Source organism: Sinocyclocheilus grahami, unplaced genomic scaffold (genome assembly GCF_001515645.1).
Source record: "Sinocyclocheilus grahami isolate Dianchi unplaced genomic scaffold, SAMN03320097.WGS_v1.1 scaffold264.1, whole genome shotgun sequence".
In the NCBI taxonomy this organism is placed as follows: domain Eukaryota; kingdom Metazoa; phylum Chordata; class Actinopteri; order Cypriniformes; family Cyprinidae; genus Sinocyclocheilus; species Sinocyclocheilus grahami.
This window is the reverse complement of record NW_015505443.1, coordinates 922191-937194: the sequence shown is the minus strand read 5'-3', so window position 1 is coordinate 937194 and position 15004 is coordinate 922191. Positions and strand designations below refer to the sequence as shown.

Genomic DNA, 15004 nt, shown 5'->3' with positions numbered 1-15004 from the left:
AAAGCTATTTTAAAATTTATTTATTTATTTTTGATGACCAGTCTGAATTTTCAGAATCAATACTCTAGTTATTTGCTGCTCAAGCAACATTTCTTATTATTATCAATGTTGAAAAACAGTTTTGCTGCTTCGTATGGAAAAGGACAGGAATTATTTGAAATATAAATCTTTTGTAGCATTATAAATATCTGTACTGTCACTTTTTATTAATTTAATGTGTCCTTGTGAAAAAAATATTTTTTTCTTTTTCATTCCTTTTTTTAAAAAAAGTCTTAACAGTAGTGCATAATTTATAATATAAAAATGTATATTTTTTATTATTTATTTATTTCTGTGTTCTTACAGTTCAAGCTTTCAAAGTGTGTGTTTTTGTGTGCCTTCAGATCTAGAGGTGCGTGTGTTGAACACAGAGACAGATTCTCAGGATTTGTCGTTCCCTCAGAACGGTCCCAGTGACAGCAACATCCAGCTCTCGGCTTCCACCTTCAAACAATACAGCCGCAATGGTCAGTCACAGCTCGCTCTCTCTCTTCCTGTCCCTTCCATCACGATCCACGACTTGACCCTATGCAGTTTCACTGAAGCTTAGCGAAATGTCCACTTCGGTTTACCCGGTTATTGGTTGATAATAATAAACCTAATCAGATTAACAAAAGCGCTGAGACCATTTCTTCCCTGATGGTTTCTTAACGGCACTCTTAATCAAACAGCCCGAGAGGCGACTAGATTACTATAATTTTCAGGCTGACAGAGCAATCTCGGCACTCTTTTCTTTTCTCCTGCTTCTCTCCTTCCTGTCCCCTCCATCTCTTAGCCATCTTATCCCGCCATCAGCTCTCCTACTCTTCGCTTTTTCCGCCACTCCCGCATTTAGCCTCTTTTTGAAGCCGCGTCGTCGTTCACTGCTTCTCATCAGAGGCAGGTTGGGCAGGGGAAGTGAGATTAGTATGATTGAAACAAACGCACATGAAATATTCATACGGAAGAAATGGAGTGAGTGAGTGCTGAAGGGATGAGTGTTCCGTTGCCCTCCATATTAAAATTCCTTCATCCCCCGATCACTCACTCACCCCCTCCCAGCCCAAATAATTTTAACCTTCACTCAACTCACTCTACCGCTCCCTTTTTCCTCTTAGTTGTTATTCATATCCTTCTTCCACTCAATAACTCTCTCCCTCTTTCTTGTGCTGTTTTTCTCTGTACAGGCCAGGTAAAAGTGGTCTTCGTGCTCTATAAGAATCTGGGTTCGTTCCTGTCCACTGAAAACGCAACCGTGAAGATGGAAATGGAGGCGGGGCCCGGTGGGCGGGGCCTGGCAGTGAATTCACACGTCATCGCAGCGTCGATCAATAAAGAGTCCAGTCGAGTGTTTCTGACTGAGCCTGTGGTGTTCACACTTAGACATTTACAGGTACATAAACTCACCCAGAGAAAGATGCAAGATTACATTATAATTTCATTACATTGCATTTAGAAAACATTACTTTCACACATGGGGTAACATTCATGAAACATGAACAAATTTCTGTGTAAATCATGTATAAAAATTATTATTTTTTTGCATTAAGATTTGTTTCATTATCCCCCACTTCCCCTAAAATCACCTGTCCTCAGACTTCAGTACTTCATGTACACGGTAGCCTTTTGCATTTAGCGGTAGTTAAAAAACAGTGTCTTACAATTCAAATAAATGCTGTTCTTTTGAACTTTCTATTCATCCGAGAATTGAAACCGCTGTTTTCAACATTGCCGTTAATATGAAATGTTTCTTGAGCAGCAAATCAGCATATTAGAATGATTTCTGAAGGATCATGTGACACTGAACACTGGAATAATGATGCTGAAAATTCAGCTTTGCATCACAGTAATAAATTACATTTACAAGTATATTCAAAAAGAAAACATTTATTTTAAATTGTAATAATGTTACACAATGTTACTTTATTTTTTAATGTATTTTGTGTGCATTAAAGTATAAATTAAGCATAAAAATACTATTTATCTTCTATATACACACACACACACACACACACACACACACACACACACACACACATATATATGTGTAATTTGCACCTATGATAATTTGTAGGTTGAAAAAAGGTTAACATTTTGTTGAAAAAAATCTCCCAGCTCTTTTCCATTCAACAAAAATGCATTGTATATATTATATATAATGTATATATGTATATGTGTGTGTGTGTGTGTGTGTGTGTGTGTATACCAAATGAAATGTCCAGGAAATGGTGCAACTTTGGAGGTGTTGATGGAAGCAGTCTATTGCATCTATGTTTTGATCATTGTTCTGAATCTGATCTGGTTGCGCTTTTTGTTCAGAATGTTGCTGTTTTAATGAAACACCCACATTCAAGGGTTGATAAGGTTTTTTTTTTTTTTTTTTTAAAGCAGAGGCTCTGTTCTTTGTTCAGGTACTTGTTCTTTGAACACTACAAGCAGAAGATCAGTTTGAAACCATCACCCTGTAGTATCAATACATTCATCAGCATACATGTCTGATGTGTCTATATATATATAATGCATTTTTGCTGTGACAGAACAACCCACATTTGTGAGCAAATGAAAGCAGCAGGAAATTGCTTGTGCCCCTTAAACATGAATTCTTCTGAACATGTTGAACAGACGAATCCAAACATCATTTCTTTTGTCGGTTCTGTAACACGTCTCAGTACTCAAGAATCAAAGAGATATATTGTTTATAATTCACTCTAATTGTGCAGAAACGGCAATTTCAGACATACAGTGGAAATCAATTTGTAAGAGCTAGATGGTCCCTGACCATGAAGGGTTCGCACATGAGTCCTAAACAGAAAACATTATGTGTGAATACCGATCTTTTCCGGTCTCTCTGTTGCTTTCTCTTTGCAGCTGGAGAATCATTTCAGCCCAAACTGTTCATTCTGGAACTACTCTGAGCGTTCAATGACGGGCCAGTGGTCATCTCAGGGTTGCAGGCTGATGGAAACCAACAGCACACACACAACTTGTTCTTGTAGCCATCTAACCAACTTTGCCGTTCTCATGGTACACCACGAACCCAACGTAAGTGCACACGTGCACATATTCCTTCTTTACATTCATCACCTGCTCACAAACAAATCTGAATATAGCTCTCATGCACATGAACAACTTTTTCGCTTGCACACAGTCTGTAAGACAAACACACATATCTATACACACAAGAGCAAAATACACAAACAAACACACAGTAATTTCAGCTTGACATTTACTGGATTTTCATAAGTCACTCTCCCTCAGGCAGCCTATCCGTTTATACCATTTCCCTTATCCATCTCTCTGTCTCTCTCAGTATCCAGGCAGGATGCACGAGCTGATCCTCTTTGTGATCACATGGGTGGGTATCGTCATTTCGCTGGTGTGTCTCGCCATCTGCATCTCCACCTTCTGCTTCCTGCGAGGCCTGCAGACCGACCGCAACACCATCCACAAGAACCTCTGCATCAACCTCTTCATCGCCGAGCTCCTCTTCCTCATCGGCATCGACAAGACACAGTACCACGTGAGAAGATTCTCAATCTTTATTAAGGGGAGAATGCACTGAGAATTAATTACACCCGCTGATTGTAGTGTTTATGTGCACCCACTGATAGAACATGCTGTCTGCATTGTTTAAGCATCCGATTAACTGAAGGAATTAAATGCAAAATGCATTAAGTGCAGGTCATTTGCATTAATTTGCATGCCACAGTTCAGATGAGTGCTTGATCTGAGTGCTCGGTTGTGGAGGATGCAGCAGACTATCACAATCTGACATACTTTACTGGGGTTTCATTCCCCATGTTCTTGCTCTCTGATATAAATGAGAGAATAAATACACTACTGTTCAAAAGTTTGGGGTCAGTAAGATTTTTTTTTAAAGAAATTAATACTTTTATTCAGCAGGGATCCATTAAAATTAATTAAAAGTGACAGTAAAGACTGTCATTTAAAGACTGCTGTTTTTTTGCTTTATTCAGCAAAGAATTCTGAAAATCCTGAAAAAGCAGCACAGCTGTTTTTAACATTGCTAATAAGAAGAAATGTTTGTTGAGCATCAAATCAGCATACTAGTATGATTTCTGAAGGATCATGTGACACTGAAGACTGGAGTAAGGATGCTGAAAATTCAGCTTTGCATCACAGTAATAAATTACATTTTAATATATATTAGAAAACAGTTAATTTAATTTGTAATTACAGTTTACAATATTACTGTTTTTACTGTATTTTTATCTAATAAATGCAGCCTTTGTGAGCATAAGAGACTTCTTTCAAAAACATTTAAAAAATCATATTGACTCCAAACTGTAAATAAAACAATTCATTTTAGTAACACAAACATTACCCTTATATCATGTTATTCACATGATTGAACATTTTGGAGCTTGTGAAAACACTTCTACTCTGACTTTCTAACAAATTGTCATCAGGCAACATTATGCAACTCTGCTGTATTATATGTTGATTATGCATTTTCTGCACATTTAACCAGCTGCTCCTCTATCTGCTGATTCTTTGGGATGTAATTTTGACTTTGAACCAAGCCACATTAATTAGATGAGTTTTAAGGTTATTGTAAAAGCAACAATTGTTGATTGTCAGACTGTATGAACATCCCAGCAATAAGCCATGTTACACTGTGGGATCTCAGCTGTCATTAATATCAGACTGTACGACAGTCAAAACAAGAAGATTCATCCAGAGTTTGACATCTTCAGTGCTCCTGTTGGTTTTTCATTTGACGGTTAAGAACAACCAATTAAAAACATTAAAAACTGCGAACGATTTAAAGTTGCTGAGTTCAGATCGAAAATTACATCCTAAAGCGTCAGCTATTCTATGTTTTCAGATTCAAGAGCAGCTGATTAAATGCGTAATCAATATATCATACAGCTCTCTTCTGAAATGTAAATTAGCATGGACACATTTTAAAATGATTAGGATATTGTGACGTAATCGTTTCTTGATTATACAAATTGTGATGCCTTTCACATCAGTCTATTGACACCAAAAGTCTCCTGTTGAAAGCAGTGCTGTCATCTATTTGGCTGATTTAATGCATCTTCCAGAGTTCAGGCTGCATTAGAATGCTGGGAATCAAAATCATTTTACAAGATTTTTAGTAGATAGAGTTTTTAATGAGGCATTTAACAAGTAAATGATAAATCCATGAGCAGATCTGTATCTTCCGCTTTGAAGGGGCCTAGAAACAATATGTAAAGTGTGGGGGCTGCATTATGGATCTCTCATCAGCCTCTCTTTGCAAGTATGGTTGCCAAGTTGCCGTGGATACATTTATACAAGTTATGATTTGAAAGCTTAAAAAACAAACTTTCCAGAAATGTCAGTCACTCTAAAATATATACAGTCATAAAAAATGTACTATTAAGCCTAAAACTTAGCTGCGACAACTATGAATGTACATATATATATTATCAAAGCTTCTCTTCTGTTATTCACATCTTTTCTTTTAAGAAATTTACTTCCCGTCAGGCTCAGTGCACAAACGGTGCCAAGCATGACTTGAGTCATGAATATTAATAATGTTATGTGACGTTCGCACTGATTTGCTGAAAGGTGGATGTTTTTAGGTGAGTGCACTTGCAATAGTGGGATCACTGTTTGCCGCCTGTGCATTCGTTCAGCCTGTCAATTGGCAGATACTTCTGCTGGAAGGCCTTTTATGTGGCAGCTACATTTTCTTTTCCTTCACACTGCAGCCCAGCAAAATAAAACACTTTCAAATGTGATTATCATCTGAAAATTGAGGGGAGATGCATTTGTTTTTTTGGAGGACAGAGGTCAGTGGAAGTCGATGGTCACCAAACCTGTTTAGTTACATTCTTCCAAATATGTTATTTTCTGTTCCACAGAAGAAAGAAAGTCATAAAGGTTTGAAAAAACATGAAGGGGAGTAAATGATAATTTTTGGATGGACTATTCCTTTTATGTTCATAGTCACTAATGCAAGTATCGTTAAATTTACTTCCTCTGATATGTTTATCACTAACCCCTCTTCCCTCTTTTTGTCCGAATACAGATTGCATGCCCCATTTTTGCGGGCCTGCTGCATTTCTTCTTCCTGGCTGCGTTCTCCTGGATGTGTCTGGAGGGAATCCAGCTGTATCTGATGCTGGTGGAGGTCTTTGAGAGCGAATACTCCCGAAAGAAATACTACTACCTGTGCGGCTACTGCTTTCCCGCCCTTGTGGTGGGCATCTCAGCAGCCATTGATTACCGCAGCTATGGGACTAAGAAAGCGTACGTGTGAAGCAGTCTATTTGCATTCGGCCATACAAGGGCTGTTGGTTTCTGAGCAGCAGACACGACCCCCTCTTTAAACAATTTGTTTCATTTAAATGGATTCCAGCAAAATGGCTCTCTGGGAGTTTAAATTCCATACAGTACAGTATCATCTTTCACTAGGAAACGTACACTGGTATTATGTAGTTTGGAGTTCAGTTGGACATTGGTCGCTGTCATGTGATCCTGGCCTAACCAAGTTCATCATGTGAATTATAAATGAAGCCAGTTAAAGATGTTGCAAGCACTCTTTTTTGGAATAGCATGCATAAATCTGACAGATCCTGCTGTGATAATTCACTTTACAAGAACACATCTCGAAGCTGCATCTCACACTATTTTTAACATTACATCGGAAAACTAATCTTATGTAGGGTTTCCACGGTCATGGAAAACCTTATTTTTATAATCTCATTTTTAAAACCTAGTTTATAATCTAGTTTATAGTTACAGAAATTTCTGTAATGATTTTATTTTTACTCTAAAATGTTTGGTTTTGCTTTTATTTATTTAGAAAAAAATGTATTTATTTAAAAAGTATTTTTATTCATTTAAAAATATGTATGTATGTATTTATTTATTTAACTTTTGTTTTAAAATGCCTAAAATAATACTATTAACTATTGTATTGTTAAATCTTGTCTAGTAATCACAAACAACTTTTAAAAAAAAATATATATATATATATCAGATTTTCAAATAGTTGTATCTCGGCCAAATATTGTCCTATCCTAACAAACCATACATCAATGGAAATATTATTTATTTATCTTTCGGATGATGCATAAATTTCAATTTCGGAAATATTTACCCTTATGACTGGTTTTGTGGTCCAGAGTCACACACACACACACACACACACATATATATATATATATATATATATATATATATATATATATATATGGTTAAAAGTTATATAAATCCATTGGTCAAAAGTGTGGGAACCCTAATTTTACTTCTTTGTTTTTGCTAACATTGGGTTGACTGTCATTTCTTTGAGGGGCGGGATTTTGGTGAGAAGGTGTGGTCTAATTTATTGTCTAGCGGAAGTTAAAAAAATCGCTTACAGCACCTTTAACTGAGCTGATTACTGCATGTGTGAGTGTGTGTTGCTCCTCGTGTTTGTGTCCACACAAGTGTGTGTTGGTCTGTGTTTATGTGTGTGCGAATGTGGAAAAATAGCACAGCTGCAGACTTTTGAATGTTGACTACAGTGCAGAAAATGAGACGCTGACTCAGTGCACTAATGATTAAAAACTGAGCTTAACCTTCAACTAGACTTTTATTGCTCTTTTATTAGCTTGTTTTTATGCCAAAAAATATATTGTCATCTCGATAGTAAGAATATTTTAAGATGTCTTGCAATTATGTCAAAGCAATCAATGATCAATACTGTGCTACTTCATAAAACGCATATGCGATTTTGCCTGTAATGCAGTAAGTGATCATTCTTTGAACAGTAAAATGTTACTGATAAAGTTATCGCATGTGTGTTTTGTGTGTAGGTGCTGGTTGAGAGTGGATAACTACTTCATCTGGAGTTTTATCGGCCCTGTGTCCTTCATTATCATGGTATTGTTCTCTCCAAACCTTCAGCGCTCTCTCTGCTTTGCTCACCGAGTTTGTTCTTTTTTTTTCCTCCCTGAAAAGTGCTGTGCTAGTCATCTCAAATAAAGCACTTTTGTTCACCTATGGATCTGTTGCTGCTGACGACTATGTTTTGGCTGTAATATGCTTTATATGAGTGTGGAGCTTAGATTAGGTTTAGATATGGGAACTTGCTGACATTTTCGTAATTACAATATATTTTACTAATGCCTTAGCTCTGTTTTTGTTTTTATTAGTTTGTGAGAGAAAAAGTTTTTTATCTTTCTAAAGTTCTTTTCTTACTTGTATTGGATCTCTCATCTAACACGAACCGAGTGAATTTCTGTATAAATGTTCATATCACCATTCCCATGTAAATTGTTGAATTTAATTGCAGCAATTTAAAGTAGAATGATTTCACGAACAATTTACTCAGAAATTCTGCTTGTGTTTTATGAATGAGGCTCATTGTTAGGAAGAAAGCAGTGTTTTAAATTGTCTTTCCTGTGTAGATATTTTCTAAAGGGCTTGACCTTTTTAATTGGCTTTAATTTGTGTCACAATGACATGGAAATTGTTTGTCTTCGTGGAGTCTTTAAGTTACATTTTTCTGTTCTCTTACCTTTGACCTTTAGTTAAACCTGGTGTTCCTCATGATAACACTCCACAAGATGATCCGTAACTCATCCGCCCTCAAACCCGACTCCAGTCGCCTGGACAACATCAAGTGAGAGTCTTCCACTGCAAAAATATGCATTGTAGTCACATCATCTATGAGTTTTTTTTTGTTGTATGTTTATGTATTGTGAACGTGTGCATGTTTTCCCTCAGGTCCTGGGCTCTGGGGGCTATTGCACTGCTCTTCCTCTTGGGTCTGACCTGGGCCTTCGGCCTCCTCTTCATCAATGAGAACACCGTCATCATGGCGTATCTTTTCACCACCTTTAATGCCTTCCAGGGCATGTTCATCTTCATCTTCCATTGTGCTCTACAGAAAAAGGTCAGTGCCATTAATGTTTAATACCCAGATAATACTTAGGAGACACATTTGCTGCAAAATTTCCTCTGAAGTTACCTAAATATGGAAAAAGACAAAAACGGTGGTGTCATCACAAGTTAAGACAAGTTAAAAATTCTCTTTTAGGAATAGCTTTGGGTTAGGATTCATCTGTACCATGATATTATTCGTTTTATAATTCGCTTTATTTAAAGGTGAAGGATGTAATTTCTGCACAATTCCTTGCACCAAAAGAAAAATACTGATTGTTTTCAAACAGGTTTTCAAGCACTCCATATTCCATTGTTCAGCCAAATAAAGCCCCGCCCCCTGTGTTGAGGAAGCAGTTTTGAAACTCTAGTTTACCAAGCTACTTACTATATAAAGTAGTTAAACAGCAGTCAAGCTATCTGAGCTATTAACAAAAAGTAGTTAAATGCATTGAGACTTTACAAGAAGGTACTATGTTATTAAATGTATATGTTAAAAAATTATATCATTAATTTTTACAATTAGAGCTTTTTTTAATTTGACACCGTAAAACACAATGTTTATGCTGACAGCATTAAACAAATACATTTATACAAAATACAAATAATAATACTGCAAATGTTTGAACCGGTATTTGCAACCAGTTTTTCTTTCCTATTGTGACGTATATCGCTTACCGAATCAGACAAAAAAGGCAGGACAGGACTTTTGTCAAATTTTACTATTATGTGTTGGGAAAAAAATTGCTTGTTACTGTAAAATATACAGTATTTGCTGTAACAATACTGAAAAATACAAAAAATGTTAGTGACAGAAGTATGGAAATTACACTCCTTCAAATAAAAAAAAAACTGTACTTGCAGATAATATAATATGAATGAATTAAAAGGCCACTTAAGTGTACAGTACTTAAAGAGACACTTTCATGACTATGTTTTTAAACATACTTGAGTACACTTTTAAAAAATTCAAAATTTTCACTAATTTCAAATTAAACATTTTGCAGTAGATTTTTTATCTTTTCACATGCTTTAAAGAAGTGCACTTATTTTGATGTGTTGACTAACAAACTAAAGCATGTATAAAGTACTTGATTATAATTTATATTACATTTAAAGTTTATATATTTTAAATGTACTTAAAATTGCATTAAAATATTAAAAATTGCAACTTCATCATTATAAACGTGTAATTACGAATACATGACAAAGTATTTTTTGACTACCATAAATGCTTGTTAGTAAATTCAGCAGTACACTTCATATTTCAAAGATAATGTAAGTAATTTTAAAATTACATATAAAGATGTACTTAAGTCCTACCAAGTGAGTCGAAAGCATTTACTATAAATTGAAACTATAATGCATTTTTATTTAATTGCAATTAATATGCAGTTATGTGTCTGAAAGCATTACATATTATGTTTTCATGTCGATTAGTTGCTTTACCTACAGTAAGTGCTTAAGTGCAAATGTGTTTTAGGTGCATAAGGAGTACAGCAAGTGCCTGCGTCATTCTTACTGCTGCAGTCGCACCTCCACTACGAGCTCTCATGGATCATTGAAGAATTCTGCCCTTCGTGCCAACAACCGCTACTACACTGGCAGCCAGGCACGTCATGCAGCGGTACACAGACAGGTGACACGCATGCACACTGACAGCATTGCTATTTATAGACTGCTGTTCTATTCCATATACCAATTCACCTCGCTCACCTGTTTCAGAGTCGAATTCGTCGTATGTGGAACGACACGGTGCGAAAGCAGACAGAGTCATCCTTCATGGCTGGAGACATCAACAGCACTCCCACTCTCAACCGTGGTGAGACCATCCTTCTGCCTTAAAAATTTCCCAGCATGCACCAGAGTCCATCTGTACCTATGTGTCTGTGCTTAAATGGCCATTTTTTTCACTAAAGTCTCTTTCAAGAAAGTCAGTTCCCTCAGCGGCCATATTTTCTACATCTCTATTGTCATGGCAATTTTCTATTTTCACACTTGTTTTGCACACACACACACACACACACACACACATTAAATAGATTTTCTGTTATCTCTCAGCTTATTGAAAACTCAAGCATATTGAAGCAAACTGTAGCACTCCGAGACAGTCTAAAGAACACTCTTTAGTACAGTGAAGCAAATAATACCGATAATAATAATAATAATTGAGATGAAAATAAAATTTCCTCCACACTATGCAGCTATTTCAGGCATCCATGACTAACTCCTATCTACTTGAAATGCCGAATTCTTAAAAACTGCTGGCTAAATTCACATTTAAACAGCATAGTTTAGCATTAGCAGCAAAATCTGACATGAAAGGTCCCATAAATGTAGTTTCTTAAATAGCACGTAAATAGCATTAAGTTATTAAAAAGCATATAAAAAAGCATATATTTCAGTTCGGTCCAGCCAATGTGCATTTGCAATGTCAAGCCCGCGTCTCAGGACAATGACTGTCTCTATGGGAACCAAAGCTTCTGTGACTTTACCAATTGGCAATTGGCACTTTTATTTATAGCGCGGGACTTATTCTGCCATATTGCATGTTGCATTTTCTCCCATTCATAGTAATATAAGTGAACCGCCTTGGTATATATACAATCTTTGGGTTCTCTTATAATATTAGTAGTGTTTTTCTATGCAGCAGAACAGCCAGGTTTAGTTTTTCATGACTATTTTCTTCTATTTCTTTGACCCTTAGAATGAAATGGGCTATTTTTTGCTCTTTTCACATGTGAAATGAGAAACAGCACTCACAAACAGGCTGTGGAGTTTGTTGTCGTGGTCAATTTTTTTATTTTTATTTTTTTTTCTGCCTATTTTATCATTAACAGCTTCTTTGCAAAGCCTGCATTACATTGAGACATATTCACCAATAATATATGCTGAAATGAACCACACAAACCGTTAAAAGTGTTTTGGCCGATTTTCCCATATTTAAATTAGTTTAGTTAAAATCTTTACTTCCTCATTAGATTCAGTTTTTTTATAGACCAGTGTTATTTAATTATTATCTATATACTATTATAGTATTAATAAATATTTTGAAAACGTTTTTATTTTTAGCTTTTATTTTAATTTTAGTTTAAGTTTTAGTCATGCTTTTGTCATTCTTATTAGTATTTTTTAATATTTCTATTTAGCTTGAATTTATTTTTATTTCAGTTTTAATTTTTGTAATTTTAGTACTTCAACTTCAACTTATTTTATTTCAGTTAAATGCTAAAAGTTTTTTTTCGACTTCACTTCAGCTAACAAAAAATATATTTTTAATAATTTTTAGTTTTAGTTATTAGTATTTTATAAGACCTTGATTTTTGCAGATTAGTTTTAATAAATAATTTTTTGAGTTCAAAAAGGCTTGTGTTCATAATACAGTGAACTTTCAAACAGATATTAGATTTTTTCATGATCTTTTTAAATAGTTCAGCACTTAAATGTTGGACTGTAAAGGGAGACTAAGCGATAGTTAATAGAGAAAGAATGCGAGAGGCAGGCTGTTTCCATCACCAGATCCTGAGTGTGGCGTCACCACCGTTCTGATCATCCCTGGGATCAATGTTTGCGGGAGGAGGGGGGGGGGAGCAAAGACAGAGAAGCCGCAGCTAAATCAACCACCACTCTTTATGCTAATTCTATCCATTTTGTTTTTAATGAAGTGATTAGCCGCCGAATGAACGGGGGGTAATTACTCTAATTGAGGAGAATGACAGTAGCGTCCTCACTGCAGTGCTCCGATTGTTGCTTTCCGGGGACTTTAATCAAGGCGAGAGAGAGAGAAAGTACGAGACAGAAAGGCAGATCTAAACCATATAGCAGCAAAAAAAGAGAAGAATGGATTCCGGGGAGAGGAAACGGCAGGGTTTTGTGCCACGGGAGAAAAAGTTTTTGGGATGTTACAAGAGTGACACTCAAGTGAGTCAAAAGACACTCACAAGACACTCCAGTGAGATATTTACAGGAATAAAAGGCATGTTCAAAGGTTCAGTACAAATTAATCTCTATCGACAGCATTTGTGGCATAATGTTCATCGTTACTCAAGGTCTGCACTCTAAAATTCACTTTATTTAAACAGGAGATAAATACAAATAAGAGACGTTTCAGCTTGCTGCCTTCATCAGTGTGACAAGATCTCAGTAACTCGATGATTATATGAAGACCAACAATGTGATAATTAGGTTTCCAAATTCACAGACTCCAGATCAGTGCAATTCATTTCAATTCAATTCAAGTTTATTTGTATAGGGCTTTTCACGATACAAATCGTTGCTAAGCAACTTTACAGCAAATTAGGTTTCTACAATATTTAGTAGTAGCTTATCAGTGGTGACTGTCAGTTAATGTACATATGGCAGAAATGTACGGAAAAATCAATTAAAGACGTAATCAAACAGACGATGAACACTATTAACAGCAATTATTATATGATGCAATCAAACTTATAGCAAAACGTGGTAGTTCTGTAAGTTGTTTCAGGGTTGGCATCATCTGAGGTCCTCTGAGGGGTTGGCATCATCTCTTCTCAGGTGTTCTGGATCCAGACTGAAGCTTGTGTAAATCCTAGTTCCCTTTCAGTCGGTCACTTTCGACGTCACGTCGGATGACCGACGAATTGGGATCTCGCTTAGAGAGACCAATCTACTTCGAGTGTAAACTAAACGAGCCAATGCACATTGGCATGTGATTATTGCATCCAGCTGCCGCTGATCACAGCGTGAGTATAAGTAGGCAGCAGATGCAGCGCATATTCAGCTTTTCGCTTCGGAGCCGATCGATCACATCGTTCTGCTCCTGACTACTCTACTGAGAGAAGAAGACTGAACGAGTTCAGCGCGCTCTTGGAGAGCTCTTCGTGTTGGCGGTATGGCACTTCAGCGGTGGTGGTTTCCCATGTCGAGTGGGTTGCACACATCAGGCTGCACTACCCCCTGTTTGTGTTGCAGATGATCATCTCCCCTGTGCGCCTCAGCACGCTAAAAGAGCTTTTTCCCCTAAAAGAGCAATTTCGGGTGCGTCTTTCTAAAGACAACGCTGCGTGGCAAACTTGACTTTACGTCTTTGTCTTGCTATAGACAACGTATCACCCGAGCGTTTCTGGATGCGGTCGTTACCTGGCGCTGGGTGATGGTCACGATCGCTGCCTCACGTGCCTGGGCATGTAGCACGCTGAGGTGGCGTTCGTGAATGAGTCGTCTTCTCATTGCGGGAAGATGATCATTTCGGAGTCACGGGCCAAGCTCCGTTTCTTCAAGGGGCGGAGTTCCGTTGCCTCTGCCTCGATCTAGTTCTCCTCATGGCGGCAGCCAGGGGGGGCTACTTCAGGCAGTAGCGCGGGCGGTCTGAGGCACTCCGCAGCCAGTTGAGCTGCCAATGGAACGTGCTGGGCCCTCTACAAGGAGCGTACCAGCCGTATCCTTTGGCGCTCCTCCCAACGACCAGATGTCGATTGCTGCATCGGAGGGTGAGCCAGAGCTTTCTGGAGAGGAAGATTCGGCTGTGCTGCTCTCCTCCGGGACTGTAGCAATGCCTGAATCGGATCCAGAAATAATGGCTATGCTTTCCCGAGCCGCCGTAGGGGTAGGGCTCGAGTGGAGACTTCCACCGTGTCCCGAGCCCTCAAGGTTGCACGATTGGTTCTCGGGGTGGTCCGCGCTGGTTCTCAGCACTCCACCTCGGTGTCTTTCAAGGCACTGAGGGACTTGCACGAGGGTGGTCACCACCCGGAAGTTCGCAGAGAACTCCGCACAGCAGCGGACCTCGCGCTACGAGTGACGAAGGTTACAGCGCGGTCTCTGGGTCGTGCGATTTCCACTATGGTGGTCCAGAAGCACCATTTCTGGCTGTGACTGGCTGACATGCGCGAGACGGACAAGACATGATTCTTGAACGCCCCCGTGTCCCAGACCGGCCTTTTCGGCGACATGGTGGAGAACTTTGCCCAGCAGTTCTGCGCTGACCAAAGCAGACTGAGGCCATCAGGTACATCCTGCCCCGGCGTGCAGCTGCTGCCGTCACCGAGGGTGGCCCCCTGGCACCGCCCCGCTCCCGCGGCCTCCAGCAAAGCTGTGCCGTGGAGCCGGTCACAGGGCAGCCGCCCTG

At 38.1% G+C, this 15004-nt stretch overlaps 1 protein-coding gene across 2 annotated transcripts in view; it reads left to right on the top strand.

Moving 5' to 3' along the window:
• Positions 1-15004, top strand: part of LOC107599314 (adhesion G protein-coupled receptor L1-like) — a 175645-nt gene that overhangs the window by 145469 nt on the left and 15172 nt on the right. For both annotated transcript variants that reach the window (XM_016290865.1, XM_016290864.1), the window contains 10 exons: positions 384-506; positions 1206-1411; positions 2887-3060; positions 3329-3538; positions 6059-6279; positions 7830-7896; positions 8547-8638; positions 8743-8911; positions 10382-10537; positions 10624-10720. In XM_016290865.1, the coding sequence (XP_016146351.1) occupies positions 384-506; positions 1206-1411; positions 2887-3060; positions 3329-3538; positions 6059-6279; positions 7830-7896; positions 8547-8638; positions 8743-8911; positions 10382-10537; positions 10624-10720 (1515 nt within the window). The remainder of the gene's footprint in view (positions 1-383; positions 507-1205; positions 1412-2886; positions 3061-3328; positions 3539-6058; positions 6280-7829; positions 7897-8546; positions 8639-8742; positions 8912-10381; positions 10538-10623; positions 10721-15004) is intronic.